General features: G+C 44.3%; 1 protein-coding gene across 3 annotated transcripts in view; it reads right to left on the minus strand.

Moving 5' to 3' along the window:
- Positions 1 to 3,021: 3,021 nt before the first annotated feature.
- The window catches only part of COA1 (cytochrome c oxidase assembly factor 1), a 52,421-nt gene continuing 37,693 nt past the window's right edge, over positions 3,022 to 17,749 (minus strand). For 2 of the 3 annotated variants that reach the window (XM_077786346.1, XM_031503929.2), the window contains 4 exons: positions 10,755 to 10,857; positions 7,790 to 7,941; positions 5,818 to 5,894; positions 3,022 to 3,357 (listed from right to left, as the gene is read on the minus strand). In XM_077786346.1, the coding sequence (XP_077642472.1) occupies positions 3,261 to 3,357; positions 5,818 to 5,894; positions 7,790 to 7,941; positions 10,755 to 10,848 (420 nt within the window). In that variant the 5' untranslated portion in view covers positions 10,849 to 10,857 and the 3' untranslated portion in view covers positions 3,022 to 3,260. Of the gene's footprint in view, positions 3,358 to 5,817; positions 5,895 to 7,789; positions 7,942 to 10,754; positions 10,858 to 10,959; positions 11,108 to 17,749 lie in introns of those variants that run through there. The other variant, XM_077786345.1, reaches the window with a different exon arrangement.

Below are 17,749 nucleotides of genomic sequence, written 5' to 3' on the forward strand. Positions count from 1 at the left end.
ATGTAGACAGATTTGTTTTGGCAGTGTCTAGTATCAGGACAAGAGACAGCACACCCTCAAGCACTCAAAGTTCAGTTTAAACAGAAGAAAAAGCTTTCTTTACTGTGAGAATGGTTGAACACTGGTACAGCTTGTCCAGAGGTTGTAGAGTCTCCATCTGACTGGACATGCTTTCAGGTAATCTGTTCAAACTGACTCTGGTGGGAGTGAAGCACTTGGACAAAATGATCTCCCAAGGTTCCCAACCTTAAGTGTTTTGTGGGACCCAAGGTCTTTTCTCAAAGGATAAATACTTTCTCAAAAAGAAAAAAAAAACAAACCAAAACAAACAAAATAAAAACAACACAAAAAAACAAACAAACAAAAAATGCCAAAATAAAACAAAACAAAACAAAACAAAAAAAAAAAAAAAACAACCAAAACCAAAAAAAACCAGAAGAAACCAGTGATCCATGACATGATGAAACTAAAGAGAACCTAATCTTGCTCCAGTGCTCATCAGAATAAAAGACTGCAAGAGGGATGCCCAGGTGCCTTTTTGAAGTTATGTGGGCTTTCAGCAGCTGCTGGTGGTTCTGAGACCTTTGCTCTCCCTGTTTTCCTGGCTTGTTCCAGCTCCCTTGGCTGCTCCTGCTGCACCTGTGTCCTCTGTAAAAGCAGCCCCCTTGGGCTGTGGTTTATTTAATAGGAGCCACATGACCAAAGCTTCTTGGCACTGAACACACCAGCCTGATGCTTTTTTCTCCTTTTGAATATGTGCATCTTAAAAGAGCCCAAACATGGAGAGGAAGTGACTTCTGAGGTTCTTCAAGGTCATGAGGCAAGAAATTCTGTGTTCTCTGGCTATTAGTTAGTAAAACAAAGGCAGGGAATTGTGAATTTACTTGTGCCCTCCCATTGATTTGCTGGCTTCCAGCTGCACCCCTTGCTTTACTCCTTCTCTGGGTTTAAGATTTGATTAAGAGAACCATTGGTATGATATGAAATGGCCCATTCTCAAAGCTCTGGGGAACCAATGGGTTGGTGAGGTGACTGAGAGCCCTCAAAGCTGCTCAAGGGAGAAAATGAGAGATGGAGCCTCTTTGCAAGCTGTACTTCCCCCAGGCAAGGTAATAAAATCCCCAGTGTTACTTGTAAGGTTTGTGTGGGGATAACTCCTCCAGGCCTGGAAAATCCAGGGTTGGAGCCAGGCCAGGCAGTGGTGTTGTGGTGCAGCAGCTTGTGATGGTAGCATGGGGATGTTGTGTGTGCCAGCCCAAGGACAGGGAGGTGGTGAGCAAGTGCTGTGCTGTAACTGGGGTGGCTGTGGCCAAATTCCTTCGACACTTGAGGACTTTGCAGCCAAGGCAGGTCCCAGGCATACTGAGCACACAGAGGTGACAAAAGGCAGATAAATGGCAATGTGTGCCAGATGCTCCCAGTGCAGTCACAGGGAGGGACTGAATAGGCTGGGTTTCCTCTCCACAGCCATGGTATTTCTGCAGATTAGCAACAAATCAAAGCTGCAGCCAAGGAAGTGGTAATTGATGGATGGGAAGTGGTTGTCTTGGCTTTTTATTGTCAGCTGTTTTGATTTCCCACCAAACTTCTTCAGTGACCAAAAGCTAGAGTCAATCAAGCTCTGAGGCACCAGGTGGCCAGCAGATTTCCATATCCCTGAGGTGTTATTCTTGCTAGTGGTAGTGCAAGGCTAATGTTTTCATATCATATGAAATTCGATTTGGCTTGTATTTTGTTTTGTGAAACTAGTAAACAGCAATTTCAATCTTAAAGCTGGGCAATGCTGTCTTTAATTCTAATCCTCTCCCCTGTGTGCAGGGCTTTCATGTGGGTTGGCTCAGGTGTCACAAGTGCTGTTCATCCTGACAGCTCTTTGTGAAGTTCAAACTAAAGCACACATGTATTGTTTCATTTCAAAATTGTTTCTCCAAGATGCCTTTGCTATGGTTCTTTAGCATCTCTTTTCCAATTAGGCATTTGCTTTTCAGGTTTGTTCAAAAGCCACCTTGCCCAGTTTGCTGGGTTGTTCTTAAACAAAGAAATGCTCACTGCTCTTAAAATTCTTTGCTCTAGCTCTCCCTTCTCTGTCTAATACTCATGGCTCTTGAAAAGCTTTACAGTGCCTTTGTCCTTGGATTTCTTGGACTCAAATTTGGAAGATGAGATGGAGAGGTGAGGAACAGAGAATGGAGTGGTATAAACTCTGGGCTATCCTTAGCTACAGCCACTCTTAATCTAGAGATTAAACATCTCTATTACAGTGAATTCAAAACACTCTTTTGTCTGGATGTTCTTAAGGGCTCCTGTGTTACTTCCTGCTACAGACAGGACAGTTACTTGTATTTTTTTTGTCCCTCAGACTGTGTCTTAGGTTTTGCAATTGTTTGCATGGGCCTTTTGGGATGGGACTGGAAATTGTTTCGGTTTGGGATGTTTTTTTGTTAGTTTGGGGTGTTTTGCTTATTCCTCAACTTGCTTGGTGATGGGAAATTCTCTGCCTGATGGCACAGTCAAAATCTCTTGTCATAGTCAGAGGAAACCACAGCAATGCCTTCATCTGTTCTGCACCCTCCTAAATGGTTTTCTCCCTAAATGTCCTCTCAAAACTCATCAGGCAGTGCTGGTGTGAACCAGTGGCTTCTTCTGAGTAACCTTCAGTGTAAGCAGCAGGTCTCTTCCTGGAATTCCTAAGTTGAGTGGCCTCAGCTATCCCATGAGCTTTGCAAAGATAACTGTGAAGGTCCAAATCCACCTGATAAGTGGAGTGGGTCCAAATCTACCTGACAAGTGGGTGCTGCTGCTGAGCTTCACTTTTGCTGCTTCATCCTTCCTGATTTAGGCAAGACCTTGAGAAATGGGGAGGAACTGAGGCAGCAAGGCTTCTCAAGGCTTTGAGAAACTGACTTGTCCTGATTTTGGTCCACTGTAAAACAATGCTCAGTTTCCTGGCAGTTTATTTATTTCAAATTCATAATACCAGCACACACAGGGCATAACACATGACTTCTCTGCAACAGCAACTCTTTTGCAAGATATTTATTTTAGACTTCTGTTAAACACGTGACTAAACCAGCAAAAGAAATAAATTACAATTACAACAATAATAAGGTAAATCTTAGAGAGAAAATTGTCTTGAGAGCACCCGCTTAAGTGAAACTGTCACTTGTGACAACTGTGTACATTCACAGACACAGCAGGATGCAATCGATTAATGGCTCCTTTGGCTCAATGGGAGGCGGAGATGCAGCTGTCCCTGATTTTTAGCCTTCTTGCACACCAATGCTTTCCACTGGAGAGTGGTAAATGGGAATACTTGGACCATCCCGCAGTTTCAAGGTGACATCCTGAAGGCACCAGCTGACACAAACCAAAGAAGATTTTTAACTTGTAGCAATCACTTTTAACATGGTCAAGTCCGTGTGGAAACAGCTGGCTCAGAGGAACAAATAATTCCACACATTCGGTGCTTTTAAAAATTCCCTCAAGTGTTTTAAAACTTGGTTTGTGAGTGCCAGCTTCTGAAAACTGGTCTCCCTAATATCGTGGCATAGGCCAGATTTTAAGGTCTGATATGCATGTTCCTATTTGTTGTAATACAAATAAAAACTTGCCAGCTCTTCTTAGGACATTCCTTCCCTGACCTGGTGCTTTTTTTCCTCTCTGTCCTGCGGGTGCATTCCTTGCTCCACTCCTCTCCAGCCTTGGAGCCAGACAGTGTTGCTAAGGAATTATTCTGGCTTGGAAGAGTTTGAACACTGTGTGATCGCTCAATGTGACTGCTGAAAACCTGACAGGGTACAACAGTGGTTACTCTAAGAAGGAAAATTGCATTTGTTGGAGACGGAGGGGGAGCCTGTTCCTTCCTCTAAGCTCTGCTCCAAACCCACTTCTGAGAAACTGCTCATGCTGCTTTTCCAGCTGGAAAGGACTATTATTTTGGGGTACTAAAATAGGATATTTTCAAAAGCTCCTGGCACTGGCCCAGCTCTGCTTTTGCTGGAGTCAGTGGAGAGTAGGTAATTAGGCTGCTGCACCTCTGTGCAATGGGTCTGCAGTACAGCTCTGCTCAGCAGCCCTCTGCTCCCGCCCCCAACCCAGGCCAAGCAACAGGACTTGGGGGTGACCTGCTTGTTCCCCAGTGTGGCCTGGGGCTGAGTCCTTCTCTTGGTCACTTCAGGGCAGGCAAGAGTAACTTTGCAGTGCCTTGGCTGCCCTTGCCTCTGGGCATCCTCCCCATCCCTGTACTGCCTGCCTCTGGGTAAATGCCACTTCCCTCTGGACCAAATGAAGTCAAAGACTCCAAATTTTTTTTTTCAGTTGTCTTCTCTTTTATAAAAGAAATAAAACACTACAGACATTCTGCACAAAGATGCATTTCAGTGGCTCTGGTGCCTCAGCTACTCTTGCACAGAGCACTCAACTACAGCTGTCATTGAGCTCTGTCTGTATCAGTGTAAGAGCTGCCCCGGAAAAGCACACATGAACTCTGCAGCATCCCATCAGGATGGCCTGCTTATCTGCTCCTTATTCCCAGCAGTTTTACTTTTAGTTCCTCAGTAGGATGCAAGGGCACCAAGTCCTGTCTTAGCCCCATGTGAAGCTGTGCACAGGACACTGCACGTGGGTGGATTTGGTGGAGTCTGACAGATTTATCTGCCACAAATCCTTTTACAAGCAGATGCCTTTTCTTTTCCTTAGATTTGCAGAAATGTAAAAAGAGCCCATTTAAAACAAAACTCCAAGAAATGTGTATGCACTGCTGTAGTGCATATGTATTTCTTGGGAGTTTTGCATTTTGCAATCTTCAGTTACCTTCATAGTAACTGTGAACAAGGAATAACAGGGAATTGTCTGTGAGGAGGGGCTAAGGAGGAGTGAGGAGATCACAGCTCAGGCACCAGGGAAGTGAGGTGTGCAAGAAATGGGGCTGCAGACCCTTGGGGTTATCCCTGTTTATTAGGGAGGAGGCCAGGTCCAGTACTGAGTTTCTCAAGTCCCAGCCTAGTGCCTGTCTCTTCCTCCCCATACTTAGAAGAGAAATCCAGTAAGTCATGCTCATCTAATTATGAATAGAAAACATCACCATATGGCTGGGGGCAGTTGAGTAAAAGTTTTGTAGTTTTTTGGTTTCTAAACAGAGCTAATAGAAGTACCTCACAAGAGGTTTGCATCTAGTAAAACTTTTGAGTTAATGTAGTAATTCTTTGCTCAGATCCAAAAACCAGTTTACTGTTGACAAAGGAGGTTTAGAGGCTTCAGTATTACGAAAATGTAAAGTCACTTCTATATGATATGGTATCAGAGTACCCTTCTACTATAATGCATCCATTCTAGCACTTTTTTTTAACCATAAGGACCACACTTCTTGGATAGCTTAGAAAAACAAATCCTGTGTTTTCAGCTCGCCTTGCAGAGCTGTGATATAATGCGTGATTCCCTTACTGCAATCCGTAATACCAGACCAGAGTTAGGACTGCTGCTCAACAGCCTCTGCACCTCTGTGGGGAGGTGAGGTGGGAGGAGACCACACTTTACCTTGGCTCACAGTATTTGGATATGTACTGAGCTACAGCTTGCAGAACACATTTAACAAACAGGAATGGCACATGTTCCTCTTCTATTCACATTCAGAGAGAAGGATTCAAAATTACATTTTTGTCCTAATGAAAATAATAACCTTTGACAAGAGCTTCAGACACGAGTTTCTGCTTGACTTGTGTGCATGACCTCAGCACCATGGATGACTAAAGCAAATATGCTGCTCTACTCTTTTCCCCTACCACTTTCCCATTTCTCCTGTTACCCCCCAGTACGCACCACTGACGGGAGTGGTCCATCTTTGAGTTAATGTAGAGGTAGCCCGCTGATTTTGTTCCAGAGACTGGTAACTTTATCTGCAAATGTGAAAGCACATTAAAGATTCAGCAAAGCTTATTATGAAACAGACATTTACCTCTTCTAGTCAAAGAGCTCACACCTTTTTAACACTATAATTTATTTTTTTATTGTATTTCAGAATTGGACTGATCTACTCTAACAGCTAATACGTGTGTGTGGCTATACAAGTATGTCTGCTCTGCCATGCATTAATCTCTCTCTGCGAAAGAATGTGCTGTGTTATAGCTGCAACCCCCAGGGAAAACCACTGGATCCCTGAAATATTTATGAGCAAACACCTTTCCTTAGCAGAATGTATGGTCATCCAGAGGTGACCTGAACTGTCAGAGCTTCCCATAACCATTACTAGCCTGTAGGTTAGAGATCCTCTGCATATCAGTCCTTAACACACACTGAGGCAATGAGATGTTCAGTGATTCTTTTTATTTTTGGTGTCACAAATTTTATCATTTATCTGTTTAACAAACAAAGTTGGAGCTGCAGCAGCAACCATGGCCAATTGCACTGGGTCTAATGCCTGAATAAAAGAAATTATTCAGGTGCAGCATTTGCTGGTGGTGATGCAATCACAGAGACAATGCCAGGTGTTTGCCAACAGACCCAGGAGCTGAGAATGTTGTAAAGTCTGTAAATTGACCTGTGGCATAATGATGATTAACCAGTTTATTTCATGAGAACATGAATACTTAAGAGCATGAAAAAGCAGAGAAGAAAGTTGATGATTTGTGTCTTGGGTGAGGTCAGTAGAAGGCAGGGTTTGACTTCACCCTGAGTCACCCAAGTAACTAGCATTCTTAAACAGTGACATAGAAAAACACCCGTGGGAAAGGTTATCTTCTTTTCAGTCAGTATATAAGATTGTGTGGGATTTTGCACAACTTTTTTCCTTAGATATGTTCCCTGGTGGAATCTATGAAATGCAGGAAATGTTTTGGTCCAGGGTATCATGTAAGTGCAGCCTGGCTGAAGTGAAATGGAAAGTAATTCTATGTGAGCTGGTTAAAGGTTGGGGTTTTTTTCATCTTACCCTGATAGCCACATTCCTTCATTGTACCATCTGACTCATTCCTTAATGCCCTTGCTTGGTCCCTGGCATTCATAACTACTCACCAGTAAAAACAAAATTATTCCAATGTGATGAGTTACCCTAGTGAAGGACCTGAAGAGGTTGCTAGGGGCACTCGGTGTTACTAACAAAATAAGGGAAGGGCAGCCAGTCCTGGATTAAGGGGTAAAAACACTGATAGGAAGTACTCTTGGGGCTTCAATGCCAAGTGGAAGTGGACTTGCGTTTGCAAGGTTTGCCTGGGCCCAGCCCTCAGCTGATACAAGGGAGCCTTGTGCAATACTTCAGCAGCCAGCACAGCATTCTCCAGTCACTGAGTAACCATCATGCTCAGTCTCAGGCTGGGCAGCTGCTCTCAATGACACAAACTTACAGGTGCTCTTAAAAACCACACCATTTATGCCGTACCACAGCACAGCCTGTAAGAAGCTGTAAAACTGCTCTGAATAAAGCCCTAAAAACTAGCATGGGTCATATCTGGGGGGGTAAAGGAAGGCAGGTGCTATTTTAAAGCTGGATCTGATATGTCTCTGAAAATGATTTTGTGGCTTTTACCATGTGAGGGGGGAACTGATTGTCTTGAGAGGCTCCTCAGCATTGTGTGACGGGCCCATACAGCACAACAGGGAGATGCTGCTCCTACTGTTTCTAAGCTAGGAGATTTATGCTCTGGAAATCCATTCCTCTTCCAGATCAACTGGTATTCCATCCTGCTTCCTTCCAGTGCCCCCAGGTGACTCATGACCCGCTGAAAATCCCCTGGCTGATCTCCTGTCACCTGACATCTCAGGAAGCCACCCTGTGACACCGCCCGCCCAGCGTTACCCGCGCTCTTTCTGTGTCCACGCGATTGCTCCCATCTGTCAGGTGGATGTTGTGAACCTTAAGAGGGGGGGCACCCAGGGCTTCCAGGGCATCAGGATTGCTGTTCAGTTGCTCCAAAGCTTGCTGGTAATACTGGGTCCTGGCAAAACTTTCTATGTGAGAGAAACAGGGTAGTGAGAAGACTTTTCACTTAAAATCAAAACATAAGCTTAAAAAAAGAGAAAAAGGCATTTTCTTCAGATTACCACACCCTCCCTGAAATACAGTCCAAAACTACTAATTAGGAGAAATTTGGCTAAAGGAGGAAACACACCCTTACATCAGAGAAGAAAATGTTATTCAGTTCATTAAGTGAAGAGGGCTCTAAACATGGCCTGTTCCATTCTGATCTACAACTCAGCTTATGGCTGTGTCTTCCCTGTTTTCATACATTTGTAGGTTATCTAAAAGGAAGGGGAGAAAAGGTATAAGGATGAATATCTGAAATATTCTGATAAAAACTATTTTTTTTTTTTCTATTTGAGGTACATAAAATACTTTAAGAATAGAGACTATCTTGCAGACTTTGAGAGGCGAACAACTGCTGCTGTGGAACTCTAGCTGTGGTCTTGGTGCAGCTTTCCAAGTGGCAGCCATGAAGCTACAACTCTGCTGACGGATGCCTTAGGAGGGAGGCACTCAGAAGCACCACTCGAGTTACTGGTCAAGCAGCCACAACAGCACTGCAGATGGACGCTGCGGTGTTGGCTCATGGAGGACAGTTGCTGCTCTGTGAAACGCTGTACTGTGGTCACCAATGGACAGGCCACAGCTGAAGAGCTGGAGACTTCCTGACCCTCCTTATGGAGACAGAGCTTCGCTTTTTAGCAGTTTTAAGGCTGCTTTATTGGGGTTTCCATATCAGCTTAACTTCACTCTTTTGACATCAAGAAGGGCAGAGTTAAGCTAAGAGTTTGTGGTTGTTAAATCCTACTCTGGCAACTTTGCCTTCATGTTTCAAAGGGTTTAAAACAAGGTGTAAGGTTTGTTTATTGGTCTCTTGCCTGTCAGTATTAATCCTGGAGCATGAAGCAGAAGGATGCTGCCCCCTCACCCTAATTAGAGGCAATCCCCTGTGAGCAGGCAGCATCCAGTTGGCATAGAAACAGCTTTGCTAGGCTGTTACCTGTGTTGGTCCTCCTGTGTCCCCTGGCACATTCTAAGGAGCTCCAACCAAAGCTGTTGCAGCATGCTCACCCTTTAGTACCTATAAATCATGGCAAACAGCCATTCAGACTATGTGAAAAGTATGTTGTGTTCATCCTGCAGGTTGGAGGAGAAATGGATTCTAATTTACTGGTGTTACTTCTCAGCTGTTCCTTGTTAGCATCTCATGCATTAGACATTAAATGCCCAACTAATCCATTTGTCCCCACATCTTTTGGCAGGGGAGCTGAAAGCATGCTGGAGTTGCCTGAGCAGACTGCTTCCATGAGAAGGGTGTGGAGGTGATGAGAATAAGTAGAAATAGGATTACCTGAGTATTTGTACAAGCTTGCACAGAGACCACGTGCATGCAAACTTCCCTTCAGCCTGAAGGAAGGGAAGGGATCGGACCCTCTCCAATTGCTCCCACCACTGTGGAGGCCACTCGCTCCTCACTAGTCCACGTATAGGCCAGTTCTGTGCACTGGACAGAAGGCACTGGGATAGCCCCAGGCATGAGCCAAGGGAGGAAGGCTCTAAGTGTGGCTGCTGTGTCTGTTTAGAGGATAGAGAAGGACACACTTGGCTGCAGAAAATGTCCTTTCAGCAGCCTGTCTGAGTTATCAGGCAGCTGCCCAGTGGCCACTGAAATTACAAGAGGGCCAGAAGTAGCCATTGCAACGTGCCACTTGACTGCACAGCCAAGGCATGTGGGGAATCAGCCCTCGGGCTTGCTGTGTAGCACAGGGGGTGACTAACAGTGCTGAAACTGAAAATTAAAAAATGCTAATGTCCTTGTTAAAGCCAGATTCAATATTTTACAGCATAAGCATCATATTTCTGTCAGGTACTCCAGAGCCTGGGGGCATGAGCTGCCTAAAATTAAAGCCTGCTTTCTAGCCCTGTCTGATTTGTTATTAATATGTGTAAAATGAAGGGGAGGTTTCAGAGCTTATCTGAGGGCTTGAGAAACAGGCTTGGTTACACTTTTTTCTGGCAGCATCCTCTGGTATCAGGGTCGGTGAAAAGCAATACCATTTGATAGCACCAACAAGGGAGAGGCAAAGGGCCAAGAGGCCTGTGGCACTCTCTGAGAGAGAGGCCGAGCTTATTTCTGCTCTGATGCTAAGTACCTAAAAGCAGTTTTAGAAAAAATAAACATCTATTATTTGGACTAATAATGTGGATTCTTGGCCAAAGACACATAGCAACTAGAAATAAACAACTAGATATAAATAGCAACATCACCTGTCCAGCTTTTCTCTTTGTCCTGGTCTTCTCAGTGCTGACTGCTCTTATCTGTACTTCATTCAGGAGAAACTCATGATTTCTTAGCACTTCACAGGTATGTTGTATTTAAGGGCCAGCACCACACAGAGATTTACAGATAAAACTGCTAGACTTCAACACCTTCTCACAGACGGTCCTCTTCTACTGCCCAGTTACAAAATCTCAGTTAAGAAATGAAACCTGGATTACTGCAGGTGAAGCTTTCTCTTCACCATCACCCTCAGGAAACCCCCCAAAAAACCAGACTTTCTCCTGAGCACAACAGCCTGCTCCCTATGCAATAGATGCCTCTGGAAATGCACATAGCAGCTCTTGGGAGAGCAAAACCACTGAGGATGAAAAAAGTGGAACCTACAGAGGCAGAACCCAGAAGTTCCTGCCTTAATTTCATCTGCTTTTCACAACTCGCATGCTGCTATTTTCCTCACTACACAAAAGCCAGTGAAAGGGGCAGAGGAGAAATAAGGTTGCTAACAACACCAAGACTTACTTTGCATAAGATTATACATCACGATGCATCCCCCGCCGCTGAACAGTCCCATGAAAATAGCCATTTGCTTCAGCTTTTTCAGAGAAGCTGGCATTTTTCCTCCCTGAAAAGAAAAAGAGAAGACAGTTGTTGTAAAAGAAGAAAGCCAAAAGGGTTACTTACTTCCCCCCTCCTCCTCTCTCCTAAAAGCTCTTTCCAACCAGACCTGAATGAAAGCGCAGTGCACAGGCACCGAGCTTGCTGGGGCCCCACCATGCGCCCAGAAGGAAGAGTGGTGAGAACAGAGCAAACTGGGAAACCCAGCTGGGTTGAATGTGTTTATTCAACTTCTTTTAGCGATGCCACCACTTTGCTAATTGGCGAGGAGAAAGCGCCCTCCCTGGTGCGGCCAGGGGCCGGGGCCGGGGCACTGTGGCGGGGCTCCGGTGCCCCGCGTTTGCTCGCACGCTGTGAGCATTCAGGCTCCGGGCACCGGATTCCTCTCTGGAGTAAGCTCCTCCCAAGTAAACACGCTCGCGGCAGGGATGGATTTGGCCTTGAGCGGTAAGGGACAGAGCCAAGCCAGCACTGTGCCAGCAAAGATAATGGAGCCAGGGTGTGTGTATTCTGTTGTGTCAATTTTTTTCCCAAGCTGTGGATAAACAGGAAGTCTCTTCCAAGCTATTTTTCTTCCTTCCTGTAACCCCCTTCCCCCGTCCAAACTTGCCCTTTTAATGAGTCACAGTTTTCACATTTGAATGCATGACCCAGCAGAATAAGAAACACTTCCATAGTTTGGGTAAGAGGGGGACTGAAAAACTGAGCTAATGCTCCTGCCCACAGCAGGTTAGCAGGAGTCAAGCTGAGTTGTCAGTGGGGGTGTAGCACTTTGCTTCAGGCTGCGGCAGGATAGGACTTGAACAAGCATCTGAGTATTGGCTTCTGCTCCTGATCTCTTGGAGCTGGAACAGGAGGGAAGAATGGTCTTGACAGCAATTAAAAAAAAAAAATAGAAAAAAGCTTTTATTTTTCAATGGGCACACAGGCATATGAATAACTGGGGGAGCTGTATGGGACTTCTAATCCCAAAGGCTTTACACCCCAATACTTGTCACACAGTACTGTGGCTTAAGTGCTACGCTCAATGAGAGCTGATTACTAAACCAAGGCCCAAACCAAAATGTAACCAGAAATGTGACCTGGGCAAGACTGTTGGAGCCATGTTCTGGAAACCACCTCTAACATCCCTCAGATATGTGTTAGTCAGCTATTGTTCAGCTGACAACCACAGTTCAGCAAGGGTGGAGAGACAAGTGTCAGAACTTCTTCCCATGGTGGCCAGGTTAGGGTGACACAGGCAGCCTCCCTCTGCTCACCACTCTGCTGACATGTCCTCATGATGACACTTGCATGCTCTAAACTGAGGGAAACTCAGACTCCCCAGGAAAATGGTCACAGCACCAAACGAGTTCAAGAAGAGCATGGACAATGCTCTTAGGGACCTGGTGTGATTTTTGGGGTGTTCTGTGTAGAGACAAGAATTGGACTCCATGATCACTGTGGGTCCTTTTTAACTCAGCATATTCTATGATTCTACAAAACCATGAATGCAATTCAGGTATAAATTTCATCTCCTGCCCTGTTGACATTAGCACTTATTTGTGACGTGTGCTATTCCTAGGCTGAATGCTTTCCTTATTAACTAGTTTCCTTGATTTTTAAGAACCCTTCATATTTAAGTTTACTATTTAAATAATTTCAGATTTGTGGATGGCTAGTAGTGATAGCAACTCAGAGAGGCATATGGATGTTATGCCTATTTTATGCCCCAAAATCCCTAAATGTGCCATTAGTATCATCAGTTATCATTTCTCTCACGCCTGATCTGTTTCTCTGATGAGTTTTTTCTTCTCACTTCCCCTGGGGAACTTGAAAGGCATGAGAAGCTACAGCAGAGGAAATATGCAAGTGTGGTTTTACAGAGAAACAGTGGTAGTCATTTCATAAGGACAGTGAGAACTTCCTGCTTGCCTGTTTGTGTTTGCAACTTTCCTTAAATCCCCACAAAATCTGATTAATAACCAAGTTTCTTATAAGATTCATCTGACCAGGAGGAGACTCTGACACCAACACCACATAACGGGTGGAGAAAAAAATCCCATGGTAAATCTGGAGGGAGGATCAGATATAACAGTTTGTGACCTGAGGCATTTGTTTTTGTCCCTTTCAAAGTTGTGGCCAGGCAAAATTTGCTTTCTGTGATTAAATTCTGTGATTGAATACAAATGTCTGGGGGGTGCTGCTGGCAGTTTGCTGAGTAAGGGTGGGAAGACAGGGAGCTCTTGCACCAGCAAGGTTTTGACTGAGGCTCGGGGGACCTGCCTGGTAAACAGCGGAAATTAGAGGCTCTGCAAACTTGCTGTCAGTGGGTTTGAGGTTTGTTAGGTCTCACAGTCTGCTCACACCCTCACAAGGGAGATGGATGGGAAGAAAGAAGAACTTACTGCTGATCAGTCACATGCTCACGCACACTCTCGTCACCACCTCTGCTCCAGTGCTGCAGTGTAGAGGTGGTGCCATCTGGCAAGGGAGCTTGGCAGCTGTGCAATGGTGATCCCTTTAAGCACTGCTGCCCCATGCAGCATGCCTGGCTGCTCCTAAGGTGCTGCCCCTGCCCACAGCTGTCTTCTGTTGCTGCTCCTGCTGCAGAAGAGATGTGCAGAACTGAGGTGCACCCAAATTGTGCACTAAGGTTTCTGTTGCTCATTTTCAGTCACAGTTGAAAGCCCATGGGCTAGACCACCCCATCCCTGTCTACCTCTTGATGCTCTGGTCCCACTTGTTTCTCAGCTGTTTTCCCAAGCCAGTCCTATGACAGCACACTGTAGGAAAAGGTTGAGAGCTACACATTTTAACAAGCCTCTCAAGACTGCAAACCCTCTCACCGATCCCACAATTCCTTGCCAGCCTTCAAAACCAAGGACAGAACTGTCTTTGGAGCCCAAAGCATCCCCCACAGAGGGGCTGCTGCTTCCCTTCCCTGCCATCCTGGTCCCTTGTGGAATGGATGCTTGAATATTGCAGCCTTGAGCATCCTTTGGCACATAGCTGCCAACGACTTTTGAATGGTGACAGCTTGCAGAAGACCAAAATATATTAAGGATCTGTTGTCTGCAAGGACTTGTCAGTTGGATTTCTGTCCTACAGCCAACTGTACTTGCTGCTCCGTTGGCTGCTCTGCTGAAGTGCCATGGGAGTGGCTCACTAAGGAAGGGAAGCAGAGTCATGTTCAGAGGTGAGCCTCTTGCCCTGAGCCTTTGCGAATACGACATACAGCTTGCAAACTGTAGAGGCTCTCACAGGGAAGGACCAAACCCTCTCCACTTCATTTGCCACAAATGGATCAACTCTAAGTATTTGAGAGAATTTTATAGATACAACATGTAATTCCTAAGGAGGAAGCCCATGCTGCTATCTGAGAACCTCTTATATCTCTAAAATTTAGAGTATGCAAGTCAATTTGTGGAAAAACAGACTTTTTCACAGCCAGTAATGAATAAAGCACAATTTCCAAGCTGTGCTGTTCTGCAAAGGCATCTATTCCTCCGTGTTATTTGCAGTGGTAAGAAAGATTAAGTGGAGATTAGCACACACAAAAACACTGAACCCACAGTTACCACGAAGAGACCTTAAATTGTTTGAAGTAGTGTTCTCAAAACATAACTGTTAAAGACCAGAACACCCTAATAATAATGGTGTTCATGTTGTGCCTTGAAAATAGCAGGATATAGAGAAGAAGGCTTGACTTTGAAGCTAAGTGGGACACAGGCTGTTAACAAGATTTAACAAACTCCCAAGGTCACATGTGAAATGGTAAGTTACTGCAACAGTAAAGGCTGTTTAAAATTAGACTTTGTTTTCTCCACAGAGTATCTTCTAAAAATAGGCTGGCTTAAGTCTCCCTTATTTTGGCAAATTTGGGTTTTCTGTTTGGTCTCTGAAATTTATCCTGGCAGAGGTTGCTGCTGGGCACCTCCACCAAAGGCAGGTATTGGAGAAGAAGGGCATTTTCATCAGCCATAAACATTAATTTTATTTTCCCTGGAATTAAGCAAGGGAGCTGGGGTTGTAGGTTCTATGGGGATGGCATTTCCTCCTCCTTCTCCTTGTCCTGCTCCTCCTCTTGGTGCTACCAAACTCCACCAGCATTTCCAGCCTCTGGGTTCTACTACAGACCAAACAGCAAACAGTAATACTGCTCTGACACAAGACAGAAGCAACTGATCAATGCAAACTTGGTGTGATCACTGCTGCCTATCTCAATCTGGGCTACTGCCTACCCACCTGGCCAGGAAAATATAGTGCCATGCCACCAACACAAGCAACTGGGAGCCTTTAAACCACCACCTTGAACCACTGGAGTCCTGAGGTGTTGGAATGACACACTAAATAGATGCAGCAAAAGACTACTATTTAATTAAATTAAAATTTATCAATAGACCTGAACACAGACCTGAGCATCTAACTTCAAGGCTGGAATTGCTGCTGATCCTTCTGCAATGGAACTCTCCCTAGGCTGGTGGGTTTTTAATTGGCCTTGGGCACAGCTTTTCAGCAAACCACCCAGGAAGTCACAGGAGATGAGGGCAACGTCAGGCAAACCACACACGAGCATACACTTGTATTTCACATTCTTGCTTTCTTGCCCATCCATTGATCTTCTAAGATCCATAAGGCAGGCATCTGGGTGTAAGCCAATTTCTATACTAACAACATGCTAGGACAACATTTTAGACACATCTTTTTGACACTCACTGTCTACAACATCCCTTCATCATCAGGACTCTCACCAAAAACAGGACAATACAGCAGAAGTGTTCTGACAGAATCTCAGCATATTATTTTCCCCTTTATTTCATGGAAATAGCCTCAACATATTATTTATGTCATTTATGAGAGGTAACAGCACAAATTTTTGACACTACCAGCATGTTCAGAAACATCAAAGACTTTGCATGTAAGAGTGCCTTCAACAAGACCTCAGAAACTTGTAGTAAAGTTTGCTTAATTCATAGTCAAACCAAAAGTAGGATTAATACTATTTTTCTTCTTTTTCCCCCTTGGTTGTTCTTCAGATGCACTGAAAACACGTATTCTAGCATTTAGGCAGGCAAAAGATCTTTTTAGACAGCTTTGAAATAGTCTCTTCCAGGATCTCCTCGTGGATCAGTTCCTAGATTTGTGTAGCTGGCCCTGGCCAGAATGCTTTAAGGAGCCCATTCTAAATATGAGAAAGACTACGGGCAAGAAAGCCAAGAAAGACTGTTAAGTTTATTTTCTGCCTTTGCTACTAACTAATTAACAAGACAAGAGAAAGTAGTCAATAAAATGATTAAGGACTCTAAGCAGTCAGCTCACTTTTGCATCACTTCTCCTGCAGCACACGCTACAAAGTAGTTGGCTTCTCAGTCAGCACAAAACTTTGCACAATGCCTTCAGATATCTTAGTTTCATTTCATTTTTCTCCTCTCTTGGGCACTCTTATTTTCATGTTTCTATTCTATTTACAGAATAGAATTTCTGTTCTGCTGTCACAGACAACTTCCCTTGGTGCTCTTAAGCTGTCTCATCCGGTGCGCTCACCTGCACTGCATTTCTCTTCCTCCTGCCTGCCCACCTTTACCCCTTTATGTGCCCTCTTCTCTGAAGAATATTGCATCACCACCCTGGTGCTGAGCAGACAGAAGTAGTGGGCCCACCATTCCTATTGTCCAAGGAGTCCTATTGTCTCCTGCTGTCCCTCAGTTTATCCCTATGTGAATAGAGCCTGTCCTCCTAACTGTGGGTAACAAAGGCAGGTGCCAAAGTCCCTTATTGATTTTCTCTGCATTGGAAAGATGCTAAAGCCTAGTTTGTTCAGTCTTTTTGAAGGCCAGACCCATGTGCCAGCAGTTCAGCAGCTTGCTCCAGATCACTCTCCAACACAACTAGAGCTGCCCGTACTTTGTACTGAAATACAATGAATATATCACAGAAAAAAGGCACAACCAGGGTGTATTATTAGAGAACCAGGATAATTATGCCTACAGTGTGACCCATTTTTGCTGCTATTGGTGGATGGCATTATAGGTTAATGCCTAATAATCTGTCATTAACATCCCTAATTGCATGTTTCTGTAATTGGACACCATGGAGGGAGAGAGAATGTTCATCTTCTGCATTTTAGAGGTGAATTGCAAAGGATTTAAGAGTAAGAATTCATAAGTAGGGTAAATGAAAAAGTTGCATCCAGGGCGCCAGAAGAAAATATCAGTGATGTTTACAGGTTTACCAGTGAGTGGTTTACCTGAGAGAGCTGGGATAACTTCTTGACTTCCTTGCTGCTGGGAGTGAGGACATGAGTGCTGCAATCCAAGGTTCAAAAGTATTGCTTTATGCTGTGCCTGTGCCTCTGCACAGCCTGCAACACAGGCCAGCTTCCAAATAGCCATGTTAAAACAAAAGAATCATATAAAGAAATATCAAATAGATATTGTGCTGTCATGATGAGAGGGAATAACTCTGTGCTTAGCAGAAAGAATTAAGCCAGTGAGGTTTTCAGTTTGATGTGTGCTCCCCATATATAATTGCCTAGAATAAGTTCACTGAACCTGCAAGGTAAGGGACCAGGGAAGATTAAAAAATTTCTCATGGAAAGAGTTTGCAATTATTTCTATGCAGCAGTAATTACTTATCTTTCTTAGCAGTTTGTGGGCATTTATCTATGTCCAATACACTCATTATGCTGAAGATACTGACAAAATCTTAAAGCCAAAACCAATATCCAATCTAGCTTTAAGTCAACTCACTAAATCCTGAGATGTGTGAAAGGATCAAAAACCACCAGGAATCTGTGATAACTTTCTTGGCTAACAGGTTACATTTTACCTTGTAAAAAGAAAATGGTCTCAGAACTTCACACAAGTACTGCAGATGTCATTGGAGTAAGAACTCCATGTGGCTATGTTAAAAACCTG

Source organism: Lonchura striata, chromosome 1, assembly GCF_046129695.1.
Source record: "Lonchura striata isolate bLonStr1 chromosome 1, bLonStr1.mat, whole genome shotgun sequence".
NCBI lineage: Eukaryota > Metazoa > Chordata > Aves > Passeriformes > Estrildidae > Lonchura > Lonchura striata.